Source organism: Pterocles gutturalis, unplaced genomic scaffold (genome assembly GCF_000699245.1).
Source record: "Pterocles gutturalis isolate BGI_N339 unplaced genomic scaffold, ASM69924v1 scaffold10034, whole genome shotgun sequence".
NCBI classification, from domain to species: Eukaryota; Metazoa; Chordata; class Aves; order Pterocliformes; family Pteroclidae; genus Pterocles; species Pterocles gutturalis.
In genome coordinates this window covers 31,758-46,266 of record NW_010133220.1, presented here as the reverse complement: position 1 = coordinate 46,266, position 14,509 = coordinate 31,758, and the positions used below count along the sequence as shown (strand labels likewise).

General features: G+C 38.8%; 1 protein-coding gene across 3 annotated transcripts in view; it reads left to right on the top strand.

Moving 5' to 3' along the window:
- Window positions 1–337: 337 nt before the first annotated feature.
- POU2F1 (POU class 2 homeobox 1) overlaps window positions 338–14,509 on the top strand; it is a 45,619-nt gene continuing 31,447 nt past the window's right edge. For 2 of the 3 annotated variants that reach the window (XM_010081154.1, XM_010081155.1), the window contains exons 1-4: window positions 344–401; window positions 7,412–7,512; window positions 11,380–11,433; window positions 13,063–13,182. In XM_010081154.1, the coding sequence (XP_010079456.1) occupies window positions 344–401; window positions 7,412–7,512; window positions 11,380–11,433; window positions 13,063–13,182 (333 nt within the window). Of the gene's footprint in view, window positions 402–7,411; window positions 7,513–11,379; window positions 11,434–13,062; window positions 13,183–14,509 lie in introns of all 3 variants that reach the window. The other variant, XM_010081156.1, reaches the window with a different exon arrangement.

The window sequence follows — 14,509 nt, the reverse complement described above, 5'->3', positions numbered from 1 at the left end:
TTGTTCCTTCTTTCCCCTCCTGCCCCCTCTTTTTGCTTCTATAACTTTCGTTGTACTGAAAATTAAGTTCCTACCTATCTTTGCCCTCCAACATGCTGTCTTTTATTCCCTTAACGTCATGTTTTCATTTATACAAAATTTTGAAACAATATTTATCTGGAAAATTCAGTATTGTGTTCTGCACCTGATCATTCCTTTTGTGTTATAATCTGAATTAGGGTAAAGTACATATCAAATTCCTGATGTTCTGTACTTCTGTTGAACAAGAGGGTATAAATAGAGTTGGGTGGGTTTTTTTGCTGTATTATTTTATCTTTATTTCTGTTTTATTGCAGACTCAAGAATGAACAATCCGTCAGAAACCAGTAAACCATCAATGGAGAGTGGGGACGGGAACACAGGTAAGAAATGATGAATTGGTGTACAGATATTTTCTGGTGGATTTGAATGCATATTAAAAGCAAAATTTCTTTACCAGTTTACAGGAATTAAAAAAAAAAACAAAAACAACAAAGCAAAACAAAAAAACCTCCACCCCACACCTACTGTTTTTAGAGATTTGGGAACACTTCTGTCTTGTCATCAACCCTACTGTTGGCAGGGCACTATTCATACCTACTGTATCGGAGCACTACCCACACTTTGTCAATATGTGTATAAGATTCCTCTTCCCCGTTTCCTCTTTCTGTAATGTTCTGTTATTATGGAAGATCTGGTGGCACTAGCTCCCCATGAGTAGCCTCATTTTTTCCTGGCAGAACATATCTTTGGCAACTCTGTCATTCATTTTTGGGTTGAAATTTTCACTGGCAGATGTGGGCTACTGGCATATCTTGGTTTCATTTTAGGCTTCATTCAAGCTTTCACAACAATTCTCAAGAAAAAAGCAATGGGAGAAAGTGTCATTTCTCAACATTTAAAAAAAAAAAATGTTACCTGGCCTTTCTATAATTTCTTCATGTGTTAGAACCTTAAAATTTGTCTGGGGCAGAATAGCCTTTTTGTCAGGGCCAATGTGTCTTTTGGCACATCCTTTAGATTTGGCCAGGTTCTAAGCCACTGAAGAAGCTTGTTAAGCCATGATAATTCAGTCATGCTATCTCATTCTTTAAGCCCTTCTGGAGGTGATGTTCATTTTGGAAGCAAGAGAAATGACAATTCTGAATTAAAAGTAAATAGTTTAGCCCAACTCAGAATCTTCTCTGAGTTCAGGATAGCATTTGGGAAGAGAAAAATATAATGAGAAGGACCTTGTTCTTGTTACTTTGAGAGAAGTCTAGTTGCATTGTATGAGGAAAATTCGTTTTCATCCTCTTGGTTCGATCATAAGAGTTTTATTTTAAACTCTGGAGTTGTGATGAATTAACAATTTATTTCATTTTATGCTGCTGTCTCCTCATTCTTTGTGCAAGGCTTTAATACAACTAAGAGTGACTGAATGTTCCTGATACTAATCCAAGAGGCTGGATGTTTTCTGCCAATGCAAGGGGTCAGTCAAAATGAATTTAGCTCACTTATCAATGTGTGTTTTGGTACCAACATCTCAGTTTTTATAATTTCCATTGTATTTGCAATAGGGGAGGTGTAAATTCTTTTTATGTATGAAGAGGATTTATTACATATTTAATATGGGTATAGGATGATTTAAAACATTATTTCAAAAAATATATGGGCTGTAAATATTTAATAGTCATAAACAGCATCAAAGGAACAATAGTTTTAAATGTCTGTATAGAATCCCTGTAGCTGGAGGGTGCGTGTAAAGTTCTGAGAAAATTCTGACTTCCTGCTCTGTATGACCACAGTTCCCTGTTTATGCTTTCTCCAAAGAGTGCATTCCTGATGCACTTCCTTAAGTGCCGCTTTAGCTAGCAGTTTCACCTAAACTGAGCTGTTAAAGAGGAGGACTTGGCGTATTCAAAAGTAGTCCATGTCAGGGAAGTATTGCGTATGCTTAAGCAGAATGCTGGGCACAGACTTCATCAGAGTGAAGGTAGTGGTCATGGTATAAAGAATTTCACGAATTGTAAACCTGCATGTAGGTGCTTTCGTCACAGAAGGGATCACAACATTTGTGGTTTTTTTTCCTCTGATACTAAGGTTAGTTATTACAAAAGTTTGACTCTTCCTGGGGTTTGGACCTTTTGCAAACATTGCTTCTGTAATTTAAATATTTCCAGTTATTCCTTTCAGTTTTGTTTCCTAACTTTTTAAATTATGCAAACTAAAGTAATCTAGAATTTTTGAAGACCCTTTGTTCTGCAGTCATTGTTTTGTTTTTAAATATAGTGTTCATAAACCACGGGAGGTAGTGATTAATGGCATTTGTGACATTCTCTGTGGGCTCAGGCATTGGTTGTATTAGTCAACTGTCAGATGTTAAACCCTGAAAGGAATACTGATGGAATGTAGTTTTAGGCTTCTGGTCAGGATACTTAGATTATGGTTCTGGGCTCTGTGCATTCTTAGTAAAAAGAAGTCAACTTACAGTTTGGGTGCTAAGGAACTGGAAGTGCCATTAATTGTCTGGGGAGCATAGGCTCTGAAGCAAAATGCGTGAAGGTGATTTTTATAGACACTCAGAGTTCTTATTTTTGTAACTGTTCTGTAACTGTGACATCTGTAAGTCATTTGAGTCTGCTGTGTAAGCACTACTAGTTTATCTTTTGAACCTCAGTGGATGTTTGTTTGGGTCATTCCTGTTTTGAACTGTAGTAAATTGATGCAACTTGAAAATTTTGAGAGAAATTACTGTAGGTCATAGAACTTATATTTGGCAGGGCTAGTGTTCTTAAGAAAAAAAGATATGGCTGCCACTGGTAAAGATGACAATATCAGTAGTTCTCTGAGCTAACAGCGAACTTTCATGGAAATTAACAAATCAGGATTTTGTATTTCTAATTCTGAGTATTTGGGGAACATAGTAAAGTCCCCTGAATACACTGGTCACAATAAAATGCCTGAAACGAATTTTAACTTTAAAATTTTTCTGCTAACTGAACTCTCCTTTTAAGCATCTGAAAAAAGGAACCCATATTTCAGACTAATTAAAAACAACACCAGAAAAAGTCTTGAGGAGTACAAGAGTTGTTGACTATCTGTTTTCACAAGAACATGAATTGATCAACTAGTCATCAGTATTGCAGACTTACACAAACCTTTTCCAACTTCCAGTTGTGGGTGGACAGTCTACTTAGTATTTACTGGAAGAAAGAGAACTAAGAATAGTGTCTTACAGTAAACAGAGCCCTTTTGGTTTCCTTTTTATAGGTTGCAGCATAAAATAATAATTTTTGTAAGTGTAGTATTTGGAAGGATTCTTGTTTGCATTGCTTCATTTTCAGAGATTGATTTTCTGGTTTCCATAAGAAGAAAGTCTATGGGAGTGTGGGAGAGGGACCATGAAGTATTCTTTAGCTGTTAAAATTCTGGGCAAATGGCAGTACTAAACTTCTTATTAGTAACATTGACAAGGAATCAACAATTTCTGGGTACTAGGGATTGATCCCTCTCAACACACTCACACGCATGTGCGCAGAGAGGGAGAGATGGGGAAATGTAATGCTGGTGCTGGAAGATGCGTCTCAGAGCATGGTGCAGATACTCACTCAAGTTAGGTTTGAAATCTTCATCCTCCTTGTTTGCCTTCTTTTTCTGAGTCCTTTATTGCACCTTACTCCGCATGTCCCCAGACCTGTAGTTCCTCACTCCTCTTTCTTTTTTTCTTATGTAGTTTGTAAACTCAGACTAAAGTCTGATGATTAGGATCTTGGATTTTGAGAGTATGTTCTGACTGCAGCTGCAGTGTTGCCTTGTGTGCTCCATTTTGTCATGCCTTTAACCTCTGCAGGTACAATTCCAAGACAGCATAAACTAATCTATCAGGTATCCTGGTACATAGTGTTCTGTTCATTTCCCTGGAGTGGCCCTGAGTGAGATGGTTCAAAGACTTGATTCTTCTGAAAATTAATTGCACTTAGTATTAATCTTCTTCCAAACCAGATTCATGAAGTAGCTAACCATATGTCTGAATTTATGACAGAATTTAAATATGCTTAAGCTGTATTGGGCTTGGGCTTTACAGGTGAAATTTTCATCCTACAACTTGATTCAGTCTTAACAACTTGGTGGGGGTGGGAGAGGCACATTTACCTACTCCTACTTCTCTGACTTTCCCTGCTTTGCAGTATCTGCTGCTTGCTGGGTCCTAAGATAAGTTAGTTCATCTCACGTAACTGGCAGAAAACTAACTTGGCCAAAAGAAAAAGGGAACAGTTCACATGAATAGGGTGGTGGCACACTGGCACAGGTTGCCCAGGGAGGTCGTGGATGCCCCATCCCTGGAGGCATTCAAGGCCAGGCTGGATGTGGCTCTGAGCAGCCTGGTGTAGTGGTTGGTGGCCCTGCATATGGCGGGGGGGGGGGGTGGGGGTTGGAACTAAATGATCACTATGGTCCTTTTCAACCCAGGCCATTCTATGATTCTGTGAATAGTTTTCTACTCAGTTAGGAGTGTGAATTGGCTTACTGCTGTGTCCATGAACTATCAGAAGGGGCAGGACAGGGACATTGCACCTGGAACCAAGAAGCAAGGCGAGATGAGATGGGAGATGGAGAGTTCCTACTCCTGGTTTTTTGGTGTCCGTGAGCTGCTAGATCCACTCTAGCAGTTACAGGAGCTGGTGTGGAGATAGAAAACACATAAATACTTATGGTTGTTAAAATCACAATACTTGTAACTGCATCTGCCATGTCTATTAATCATCATGGTTTTTTGCATTTAACTCTTATCTTCAGCAGAAGTGGCATTCTGGTCCTTTCATGTCCTTAGTGTGCCAACCTTCTGCTTCTGACAGCTCCATTTTCCAGTCTCCTTGTCAGATGTGTTGGATTCCATAGGAGTAGTGTCACATTCTTATGAGCACCTTAAGAGCCAGGCCTCTCATATGCTGGACTCAAAGTTCATTTTGCCTGCTGTTCTTCAAAAAGACGTAGGCATCCTGTGATAAATGCAAGCAACCTTGGTAGCATTCCTTCCAAAACTAAGGCTGCATCTGAAGGGGAAGGAACACTGTACTTCCAAATTCCAAAGATGCATGTAGAACAGAGAGTGAACAGGTGTGGTTTGTTTTTTTTTCTCCTGTGAGTTTGGTTTGGGGGGGGCATGGGTAGGAGGGTGTTGGAGTCTTTCAAGGTTGAATTTAAAGAAAATGCTGTTTTCTCTCAGTACCTATCTAAAGTGCTTTTTGGGACCAACAGAGATTTTTAAGCTCAGTCTTGGAAATTGCTTTGTTCAAAACTATCAGCCCTAGGAGGCTCATTTCAAATTTCCATATTAAGAATCAGCAGAAGTGGTAACCTGGAGCATTTCTTCCGCACACATGCACAGCAGTGCTCTTTTAATATGGTATTGGGATTTGAGGCTCTTTTTGGAAGATAGTTAACTAGAACAGCTTCACTTATTTATTTAAGGTTGGGGCTTCCAGCTAGTCCTCTCAGAAACTGATAATTTTTCTGACTCCTGCAAGTTTCCAGTTGGAATGAGGAATATCTGCCGTATAGTAGGTTATCTGCCTTTTTTTTTTTTTTTCTCCCCTACTTGGGGGTCCCTGACCACAGGTTGAAAACTGATTCAAAGCGTCTGCTAAAATGAGGAGGTGCTAGATTGTTTCCTTTGAGTTACAGTAGCTGTTTGTCAGGAATTATTTTTATATATTCACCCAGTCATCTTCCCACTCCCTTTGGACTTCTGCATTGAGAGAATTCTGCAGTTTACTGGAAAGGATGAAAATGGATGAGATTCTTCTAGCTCTTTCCAGCAGACCTTCTTATCTACCTTTCTTTGGAGAAATGCAACAAAGTCACGTTCATTCAAGATCAGTTCAGACCAGTGATAGTCCTTCCTTTCACTTTGGATTGGATTTTTAGACTCATTAAGAAAAATCATTTTATGTAGTTTAAAATTTAAATATTTTTAACATGTCTGTGGATCTTTGGGTGCACATATGTTTCTTAAATCTGTAAACCTTGGCCCAGAGCATAGAATTAAAAACTTGAGAGTGAATAACTTTTCCCCCACAGTACCTCCACCAAAGATATGTCAAAGGGCCACCTTGGGTATATCTTACATGGGTGCTAGAAAGCTTGACTATCTGCATTGTATCTGTATTTAATTGAACAGTAATGCCATCTTTGGAAATTTTATCTATGTAAGCTGTTTGTAGGTCAAAACAGCAATGTAAAATACTGGATAGTGTATTTTACTAATAAAATTTTATACCTGCTTGCTTTTGCAGATGTTTCTAAGGAATAGAAAACCCCTGTTGTTTTTTGACAACTGTGACTCAGTTTTGCTTAGTGTGTAACCTTGATTTTTATGGTGAAAAATGTAGATGATGGAAAGAATTTTGAAGTAGGAGTTAGCTGAACACCTGTCCATAGGCACTGAACAAAATCTGATTGTCATGAAGAGTAAACATGCAAGTCTGAAGCTGGTTTTACTTCTTAAAAACTGCATGGCTGAAATTATTACATCATCTCTTCTAGAAATTCCATGTAGCCTGATAAACTCAGTCTCCCTTCTTGTTGTTAGCCACTGTAGGTCATAATACCCAAGATACAAAACCAGTTGTTGATAATCCCTGATGTTGATTTTATCTCCCCACAGAATGATTGTCAAAAGTTTGTGGTTACAGTTCTTGGCAGAAGAGAATTCTGTGGTAGTTTCTTGTGGGAATAGTTTGGGAGTTTTCACGTCTTCCAAGCTGTTTAGGAAGAAGACAACAAAAATATAGGAAAATAACCAGGTTTTAGTTACATGAAAGTGGGTGAGAGCAAAAGCAAGCCCAGGCAGTTATTTTATGTAGTGAGGGCTCTGCACAATTATTCACTAAAATGTTGAGGTATCTTTTATCAAAAGAGTAAAAGTGTGGCCTGTAACTGCTATGTATATAGTCCTTCTGTTTTCCTCAGGTATTATTTATATGTCTTTAATGAAAGGTGATTTTATATGAACCTTGTTCTTGCCACTTGAGGAATTTAAGGATTGTCTTCAGGTGCTGAATAGAGACTGCATGCAGAACAGAAACACAGTTTAATGTTAGCAGTATGCACCCACTTGGTTCTCAAACTATGGTAGAGAATGATGGGGTAATATACATAGGATAGGTAAGGTGATAGAAGCTAAAGAAAATACGATGTTGATTTTGTTTAGCTGACAAATACTGTATTACTGAAGTCTGGAAGTGACACTGCTTCCCCCCCTTCAGTGAAAAACTTCAATTGTTGTTAGTCGCAGAGTATTTTTCTACTATGTAGTATTGAGAGAATAGCAGGAGAGTTAGGAAATTTAATTCTTATTCCATTTCATAAAAGTAATAACTAAGAATTTTTAATCTCTCTCTTTCTCCAGGCGCACAAACAAATGGCCTGGACTTTCAAAAGCAGCCTGTGCCTGTCGGAGGAGCAATCTCTACAGCCCAGGCCCAGGCCTTCCTTGGGCACCTTCATCAGGTAAGAGAAGACCTATTTCAAAGTAGGGGGGACTCAGGCAGGTACAAACACAGCTCCTCTTGTATGTTCTGTGTTCTCTCTCTCTGTGAATGATGGCTAGTCAGGTAAAGGAACATACGGGTAGACCACATGCTTAAATAGCTTAGAGGAGAAAAAGTTCTTATTGTGACACTCACTTCATTGTATTAGGCTGCAGAATACGTCAAGATAGGGTGAGACCTATTGAGGGGGAACTAGAAAGCACTTTTTGTGGATTTGCGAATACCTAAAGTTTTGTTTTGGGCTGGTTGTTGTTGTTGTTGTTTTGGTTTGGTTTTATTAAACCTTAATGGAGATACCAAATTGAAAGGCAAGGTAGAATTTCATGGTTTTGGTAAAGGATTGTATTGGCTCAACAGCTGCCAAGGTTCTGAAACTGTCACTGCCTATTTAAGAAACCAGGAGTGGTGTTGAATGGTAGTCAGCACTGTGCATCAATCTTTCAAGCTCTTATACATTAACAAGAAATATGAAGTGATTGTACTTATTAAACATATATGGTTCGTGAGTTTTTAAATTTTTTTTAAAGTTATTTCAAGGAACTGTTTGTTAGATGAGAGTCAGGCTTCTACTACTGTACTTCCGTTCTGCTGCTGCTGTGTTTAGGGAATCAAAGCTGAGCTACAGGTGCAGGCTGAAGCAAAATGGAACATCTCTAGGTGAAAAGAAGTATAAGGGGCATTTTTTTATCTGTTCACACTTTGTGTATGAAAACAAATGTCCTAATTTCTTTCCCTTCCTCAGCACCAAGTTTAGACTTTAAAATACTGTACCTAATTGGCTGACCTTGAATGTTTGAGGTCTGAGGTTGCACAGTTATTGTGGTATAATTGACATACTGAAGCTTTTATACCCTCTTTTAAGAGTTCTGAACTGCCATTTTATTGTATAGAACATTCCACATGTCTTGTCACATAATTACGGTTTTCCTAGTAGATTGGGTAATATAGGACCTAGGGAGTTCCAGTGTTTGAATTTGCTGAACCAATAGGCTGTTGTAAGCTGCCTTTATGTGGAGAGTAGCTGACTAGTTTTCATGGGTTGTTGGTGTGTATTTAACATGGAGAGAGATATAGCTGTTCTGCAGAATTCTGTGTGTTTGTTTTAGTCTTTGTTTTGTTACATAGATTGATCCAGGACAGTAATTGTATTTAGCAGAGTGCTTTATCTTGCTTTGGAAATGTATTTATTTAAACAGTTGTCAGGATCTTTGTAACTTTGATAAAGTGTGATTCATTTATTGAAACTCTAGTTCAAAGGAAAATCTCAGCTATTCTTTTATGCACCTGCAGGTTTGTGGGAATCTATTGTCAAACTGTCCTCTTCTAGTGTGGCTCCTGTTGGTAGGGTGTTATTCAGCCTTAACATACAGTGCTTTCTTCCAGACTAATACAAAATATTAGGTTGTAGGCAACATTCAGGAACAGTTTAATTTCTAATTAGAAAATGTTTATTGTGTGGTGGAAGGAGTGTCCAAATTGCATTCAAAGAGAATTTCAGCAATATGCTGGCTGTACCTGTGGAAGATGTATTTGTAGTCTTTTATGTGGTTTTCTTATTATTGTGTAGTTTTAAAAGATATATTTCTGAGTATTTTTTGGAAGGCAAGCTATTATTGTTTAGTTTCTTCTCTACTTTTAATTCCTGTTAAAAGCTGGGATTACATCAACTGTGTCAAACTATATGATGAGCAGGAGCTTTTCTGGGAGTGTTTGCTTAGATGTAGAAGATACTTTTCAAGTCTAGTACCTGCATCTACAGCGGTAGGAAGTATTTCCAAGGTGACTCTTAAGGGTTGCCTGTTTGAATATTCAGTTATTAATTTCATGTACTGCAATTTAAACTCTTCTTCCTGTGCTTGCAGATAGGTGGACTCTCTTTTGTGATGTAGATTATGTGGAGACATCTTTTTATAGAGATAAGAGTGCTATATTTTGTTTTGCTTTATTGTATCCTTATGTATTGCCTGGTTTTCAAATGAGCAGTGGTTTTCAAACATGGTGTCATGGTTGAGGCCCAGCTGCCAATGAGCACCAAGCAGGTGCTCACTCACTCCTCCTCCCCCTTCCACTGGGATAAGGAGGAGAATTGGAAGAAAAAAACCAATAAAACCTCATGGGTCGAGACAAGGACAGGGAGGGTTCACTCAGCAATTACTCTAATGGGCAAAACAGACTTTACTTGTGGAAAAAAAAATCAATTTAATTTGTTACCAATCAAATCAGCGTAGGGTAATGAGAAAGAGAACCAAATCTTAAAACACCTTCTCCCCACCCCTCCCTTCTTCTTGGGCTCAGCTTTGCTCCTGATTTCTCTACCTCTTTTCCCCCCAGCAGCGCAGGGGGACAGGGAATGGGGGTTGCAGTCAGTCCATCACACGTTGTTTCTGCCACTTCTTCCTCTGAAGGGGGAGGGATTCTCACATTCTTCCTCTTTCCAGCATGGGGTCCCTCCCACGGGAGACAGCTCTCCACAAACTTGTTTGTCGTGAGTCCTTCCCATGGGCTGAAGTTCTTCACAAACTGCTCCAGGGTGGATCCCTTCCACACTGTCACAGCCTCCTTTGGGCACAGCCCCCTGCTCTGTCATGGGTGCCTCCATGGCTGCAGGTGTATCTCTGTCCCACCGTTACTCTCCATGGCTGCAGGGGCACAGCTGCCGTCTCACCACTGCAGGGAATCTCTGCTCTGGTGCACCTCCTCCCACTCCTTTCCTCACTGACCTTGGTATCTGTGTAGTTGTTTCTCCCACATCCCACTCCTTTCTCCACTGCTGGTTCATAGCAGGTTTTTTTTCTTCCTCTTAATTATACTATCACAGAGGCACTCCCACTTCTGATGGGCTTGGCCTTGGCCAGAGGTGGGTCTGACTTGGAGCCGGGGAAGCTTCTGGCAGCTTCTCACAGGAGCCACCCCTGTAGCAACCCCCACCAAAACCCCGCAACACAAACCCAATACACATGGCCAGAGACAGAATTCACTACAGGCTGTAACTCTGTCCTTTGAAAGCTCTGGAAATTAGTTGCATAGCATTCCTTCTTTATAGTAGGAGTGGTGGTAGAAACAAGGTGAGACTGATTAAAATGGTATTCAGTAAAAGGAAATTTAATGTTTGTTGTACAGAAAAAATCCTTGTTCAGGGGTAAAGTAACACTTTAAAAATTTCACTTCCTGAAGCATCACTGCTAACCCACAAGATCTTCTTTGGACCTGTTAATCATAAACGTTGAATTCAAGTTTTGAGTATGCCTGAATGAATACAGCTTTTGTAAAGTGTCTCCAGTCTTCTATGTTGAGATCTTATTTTCAGTGGCTGAGGACTGCAAATACTTGAATGAGTTGATTTGAGGAAGAGCATTTATGCTGTGGGTTCTGTACTATGCAGGCGATTGCTCCTCTGTTGCATAATGAAGCAGGTGAATGCAGTGTACATATTTGGGATAAGACCCATTTTGAAATATTAGAAGGATGATGATGAGTAGGGCTTAACACCCTCCCCTGAAGCCTGGATTTTTTAACAGGAATAGGAATAGTAAGCCTGTCCACCCCATAATGCTCTGTTTCTACTCCATTTCATGATAATATCTAGAACAGTAGGCAGGAGTACATTCAGCAAGAGGTAGGCAAATGACGCTGTGGAAAAGTCTTACAGATTTTTTTTCAGCCTGGAGCAGAACCTCTGTTTCACTGATTCAAATGTTAGAGGGGCATTCCTTGTCCCTGGGGGAGTTTTTGTCGGGGTGCAGTTGGGGAGGTTGTTCATTTTACATTGTTAAAGTTTTCTGTGGATTCTACGTTATTTCATTTCCATTTTTGCACTGTGTTGTAGGTCCAGCTTGCTGGAACAAGTTTACAGGCTGCTGCTCAGTCCTTAAATGTACAGGTAAAGACAGTTTCCTTCTGCTGCTGATCCTTCTCTCATTCCAAACAGCATTACAGTCCCATTAGAGACAGTTTTTAACCTATGATATGTTACTCTGGTTTTTTCGTTCTGACTGGCCTTGCAAGTGATAGGTGTGAAGGAAAATAGTTTTACAACTGTAAATCAGGTTCAGGATTGTAAGCATTCAGAAACTGGAGTTGTTTAAAACATGCAGTGATTGTAATTTTATACTGAATTTCAGTCAGGTGCTGTATCATGAAAACTATAAAACTCAAAGAATATTTCATGTTCCTCCATTTGTTCACTTGTTTTAAACATGGCAGGTATTACTTTGCAATTTGTCCTTACTTCTAGAGGTAGCTGAATATAGGAGCATAATGTAACAGTAACTAGGTAATGTGGCTAGTGTAGATTGCTTGTGTAAATAACACATAGTGATTTCAAAATAAGTCAGAGTAATTGTTGTTTAATAATGTATGTGAGACAACAAAGCTTTCAAACTTTATGATGCTGAACACTTCAGTGTATCAGTTAACATGCCACTTCCTCTCAGTACTATATTAAGGGGCAAAGGATGCAGTTTTATTGAAAACTGGTTTCAGTATTGCTTGTTATTAAAGAATGTAGGTAGTGCATTACATGAAATGCAATAGAATGTGGACCCACTTATACATAATAACAATTTGGAAAGAAGAGGAGGTATAGTGACCTTCCTTTCTAAGAGGAAGGAGGCAGAAAATTGCCTTGGTTGCCATGGTAAACTTCCATCCCTGAGAGAGATGTTGGCAAACAAGCTGTATCTCCAGTGCAGAATGTTTACAGTCCTGCGCTGTAATTATCGCTCAATGACTGGCAGAATTAATCAGAGCCTTTATGTTACTTAGCCTGCTCTGCAGTCCCCAAAACAGGTGGTGGAAAATATGCAAATCTATGCAGAATTTTAATGTTCTGCATAACCAGTTTTAATTATCATAAAGCTCTCTCCCCCTTTTTGTACTCTTGCATTTCCTCCCTCATATCTTCACAATTTCTTCTGCTTAAAAAAGCCCAAAACCACAAAAAAAATCCCCAAATCTTTTAAATAAAGCAGCATTCAATTAAATAAATGCAAACTTTGATTATTTAACAGCACTGTATATATTATGTACTTTGTAGGTAGATAAATCTGTGAGGATTTCTCAAACCATTTCCATATAAGCCAACAGTATGATGACTTAGAGGTGCAGGATGCAGATATAGAAAATGGAAACACAATCTCCTTCCCCTCACCCCATTGTTCAGGATTTTAGGCAATGAATAATTTTAACAACCTTTTCTTTCTTTATGGTGAAAGGTAGTATCAGCTTCAGTTGCCTTGCATAAAATGAAATGAGACCTGAAAATAATGTCAGAGAGTTACAAAAGAGTTGAGAGTCTTTTTGTTTTGTTTAAACTGCATTACCTACAGACATGTTTGAGCAATGGTAGCTGAGATGGTGGGCGCATAGAGCCATTGCTTAAATACACTCTTAAACCCAAGGGCTTTTTGTATGCAGATGAAAGATTTTTATTGTGCAGTGTTGAGATAGCAGTGTTATACATTAACATCTGTTTTACACTATAAAGAGTTGTATATTTTTTTTTGACTAGTCTAAATCTAATGAAGAATCTGGGGACTCTCAGCAGCCAAGCCAGCCTTCCCAGCAGCCTTCAGTGCAGGCGGCCATACCCCAGACCCAGCTCATGCTGGCCGGAGGACAGATCACTGGGGTAAGATTTACCCAAGTATACTGCAGTAAGCCTCCTGTCCGGCAAATGATGGCAGTATCTACAGCAGTCCCCATAGAGCTGTCAGTGAAAGTTGCTGTCATTTCCTTTAACGTTGGAAGAAACTTGAGTGAAAGAGAGGGCAGTAAATATCTTCCTATAAAGAAGCAGACTTTAGTCTTTATTTTTTGTTGCAAAGTACTTGCTTCCAAAAAAAAAAATAATTCTTCCTCTCTATTCTCAGTATCCGTCTTGATTCTGCAATGAAATTAAAACCTGGTATGTGTACATATAGGAAAGTAACTGATGTCATAAAGAGGAATTTTTATTTTTCTGCAAGATTAAAATGAGGCATGGAAGCAGGAGACTAAATCTTATCAGGTAGCTGGGTGAAGAAAAAAAGTGATGGGAACTGCTGATACTAATTCTTCCTCTTCTCAGACACATTTCTTTTTAAATAACTATATTAGTGCTTGCCTTAAGCCTATTCAACCCTTCTGTTTTAACCTACCGATTTTGAGTTTTTTAATTGCAAGGCTTTGGGAGTAATTATAGAATAAATGTTGTTTTAGGATTACTGGTGTTTCTGAATTGTTGTAAATGCTTTCAGTTATTTAAAAAAAGAGCACATTTTGTGAATGGGCTGGTTTGGTTAAAGAGTTGGCTTCCACGTAATCATCTTTGCAGTTTTAAGAGTTTCCATGTTAATGAGGAATTTATGGCCGTTGCTCCAAACAAGGTGTTTGTGATTTATGTGTTAGGTTAGATCGTCTACACTTGAATGAAACGATGTCTTAATTTCATGTTCAATTGTTACATCTCGTATCCTAGTGTGTAAATAAACATCCAATTTAGTTTTTGGTTAATTACATTTCAAAGTTTTAAAAGTGAGACTGTTTTAATACATTATTAAAACCCTGCATGTGGTATTATTTTTCTCATTCTCAAAAAGTATTGGTTTGTTTTAATTTATGATTGTATGCAGTAGTGAAACATTCAAAACTCCAGGCCTGTGCAGATATGGATTGTAGTAAATATGGGCATCAAGATTCATTTACATGTGAAGGAGAGACTGCTGCCACCTGTTCCACAGAGATAATGTGTGTGTGGGAAAGGGAAGGGATGTAAACTTGCCAACTCTATTCTATTAAAAAAAAAAAAAACAAAAAAAAAAAAAACAAACAGATGGGGAGACTTGGAGAGAAACAAATGGAGCTCATGTTCTTTACTTATATCTTAGGGCATAATGGAAATGATGGAATATGGCAGGGATTCATGCTAATGTGAAGCAGCTGGGGTGTTATCAGTTTGTTCAGTAGCCCTAGCCCGC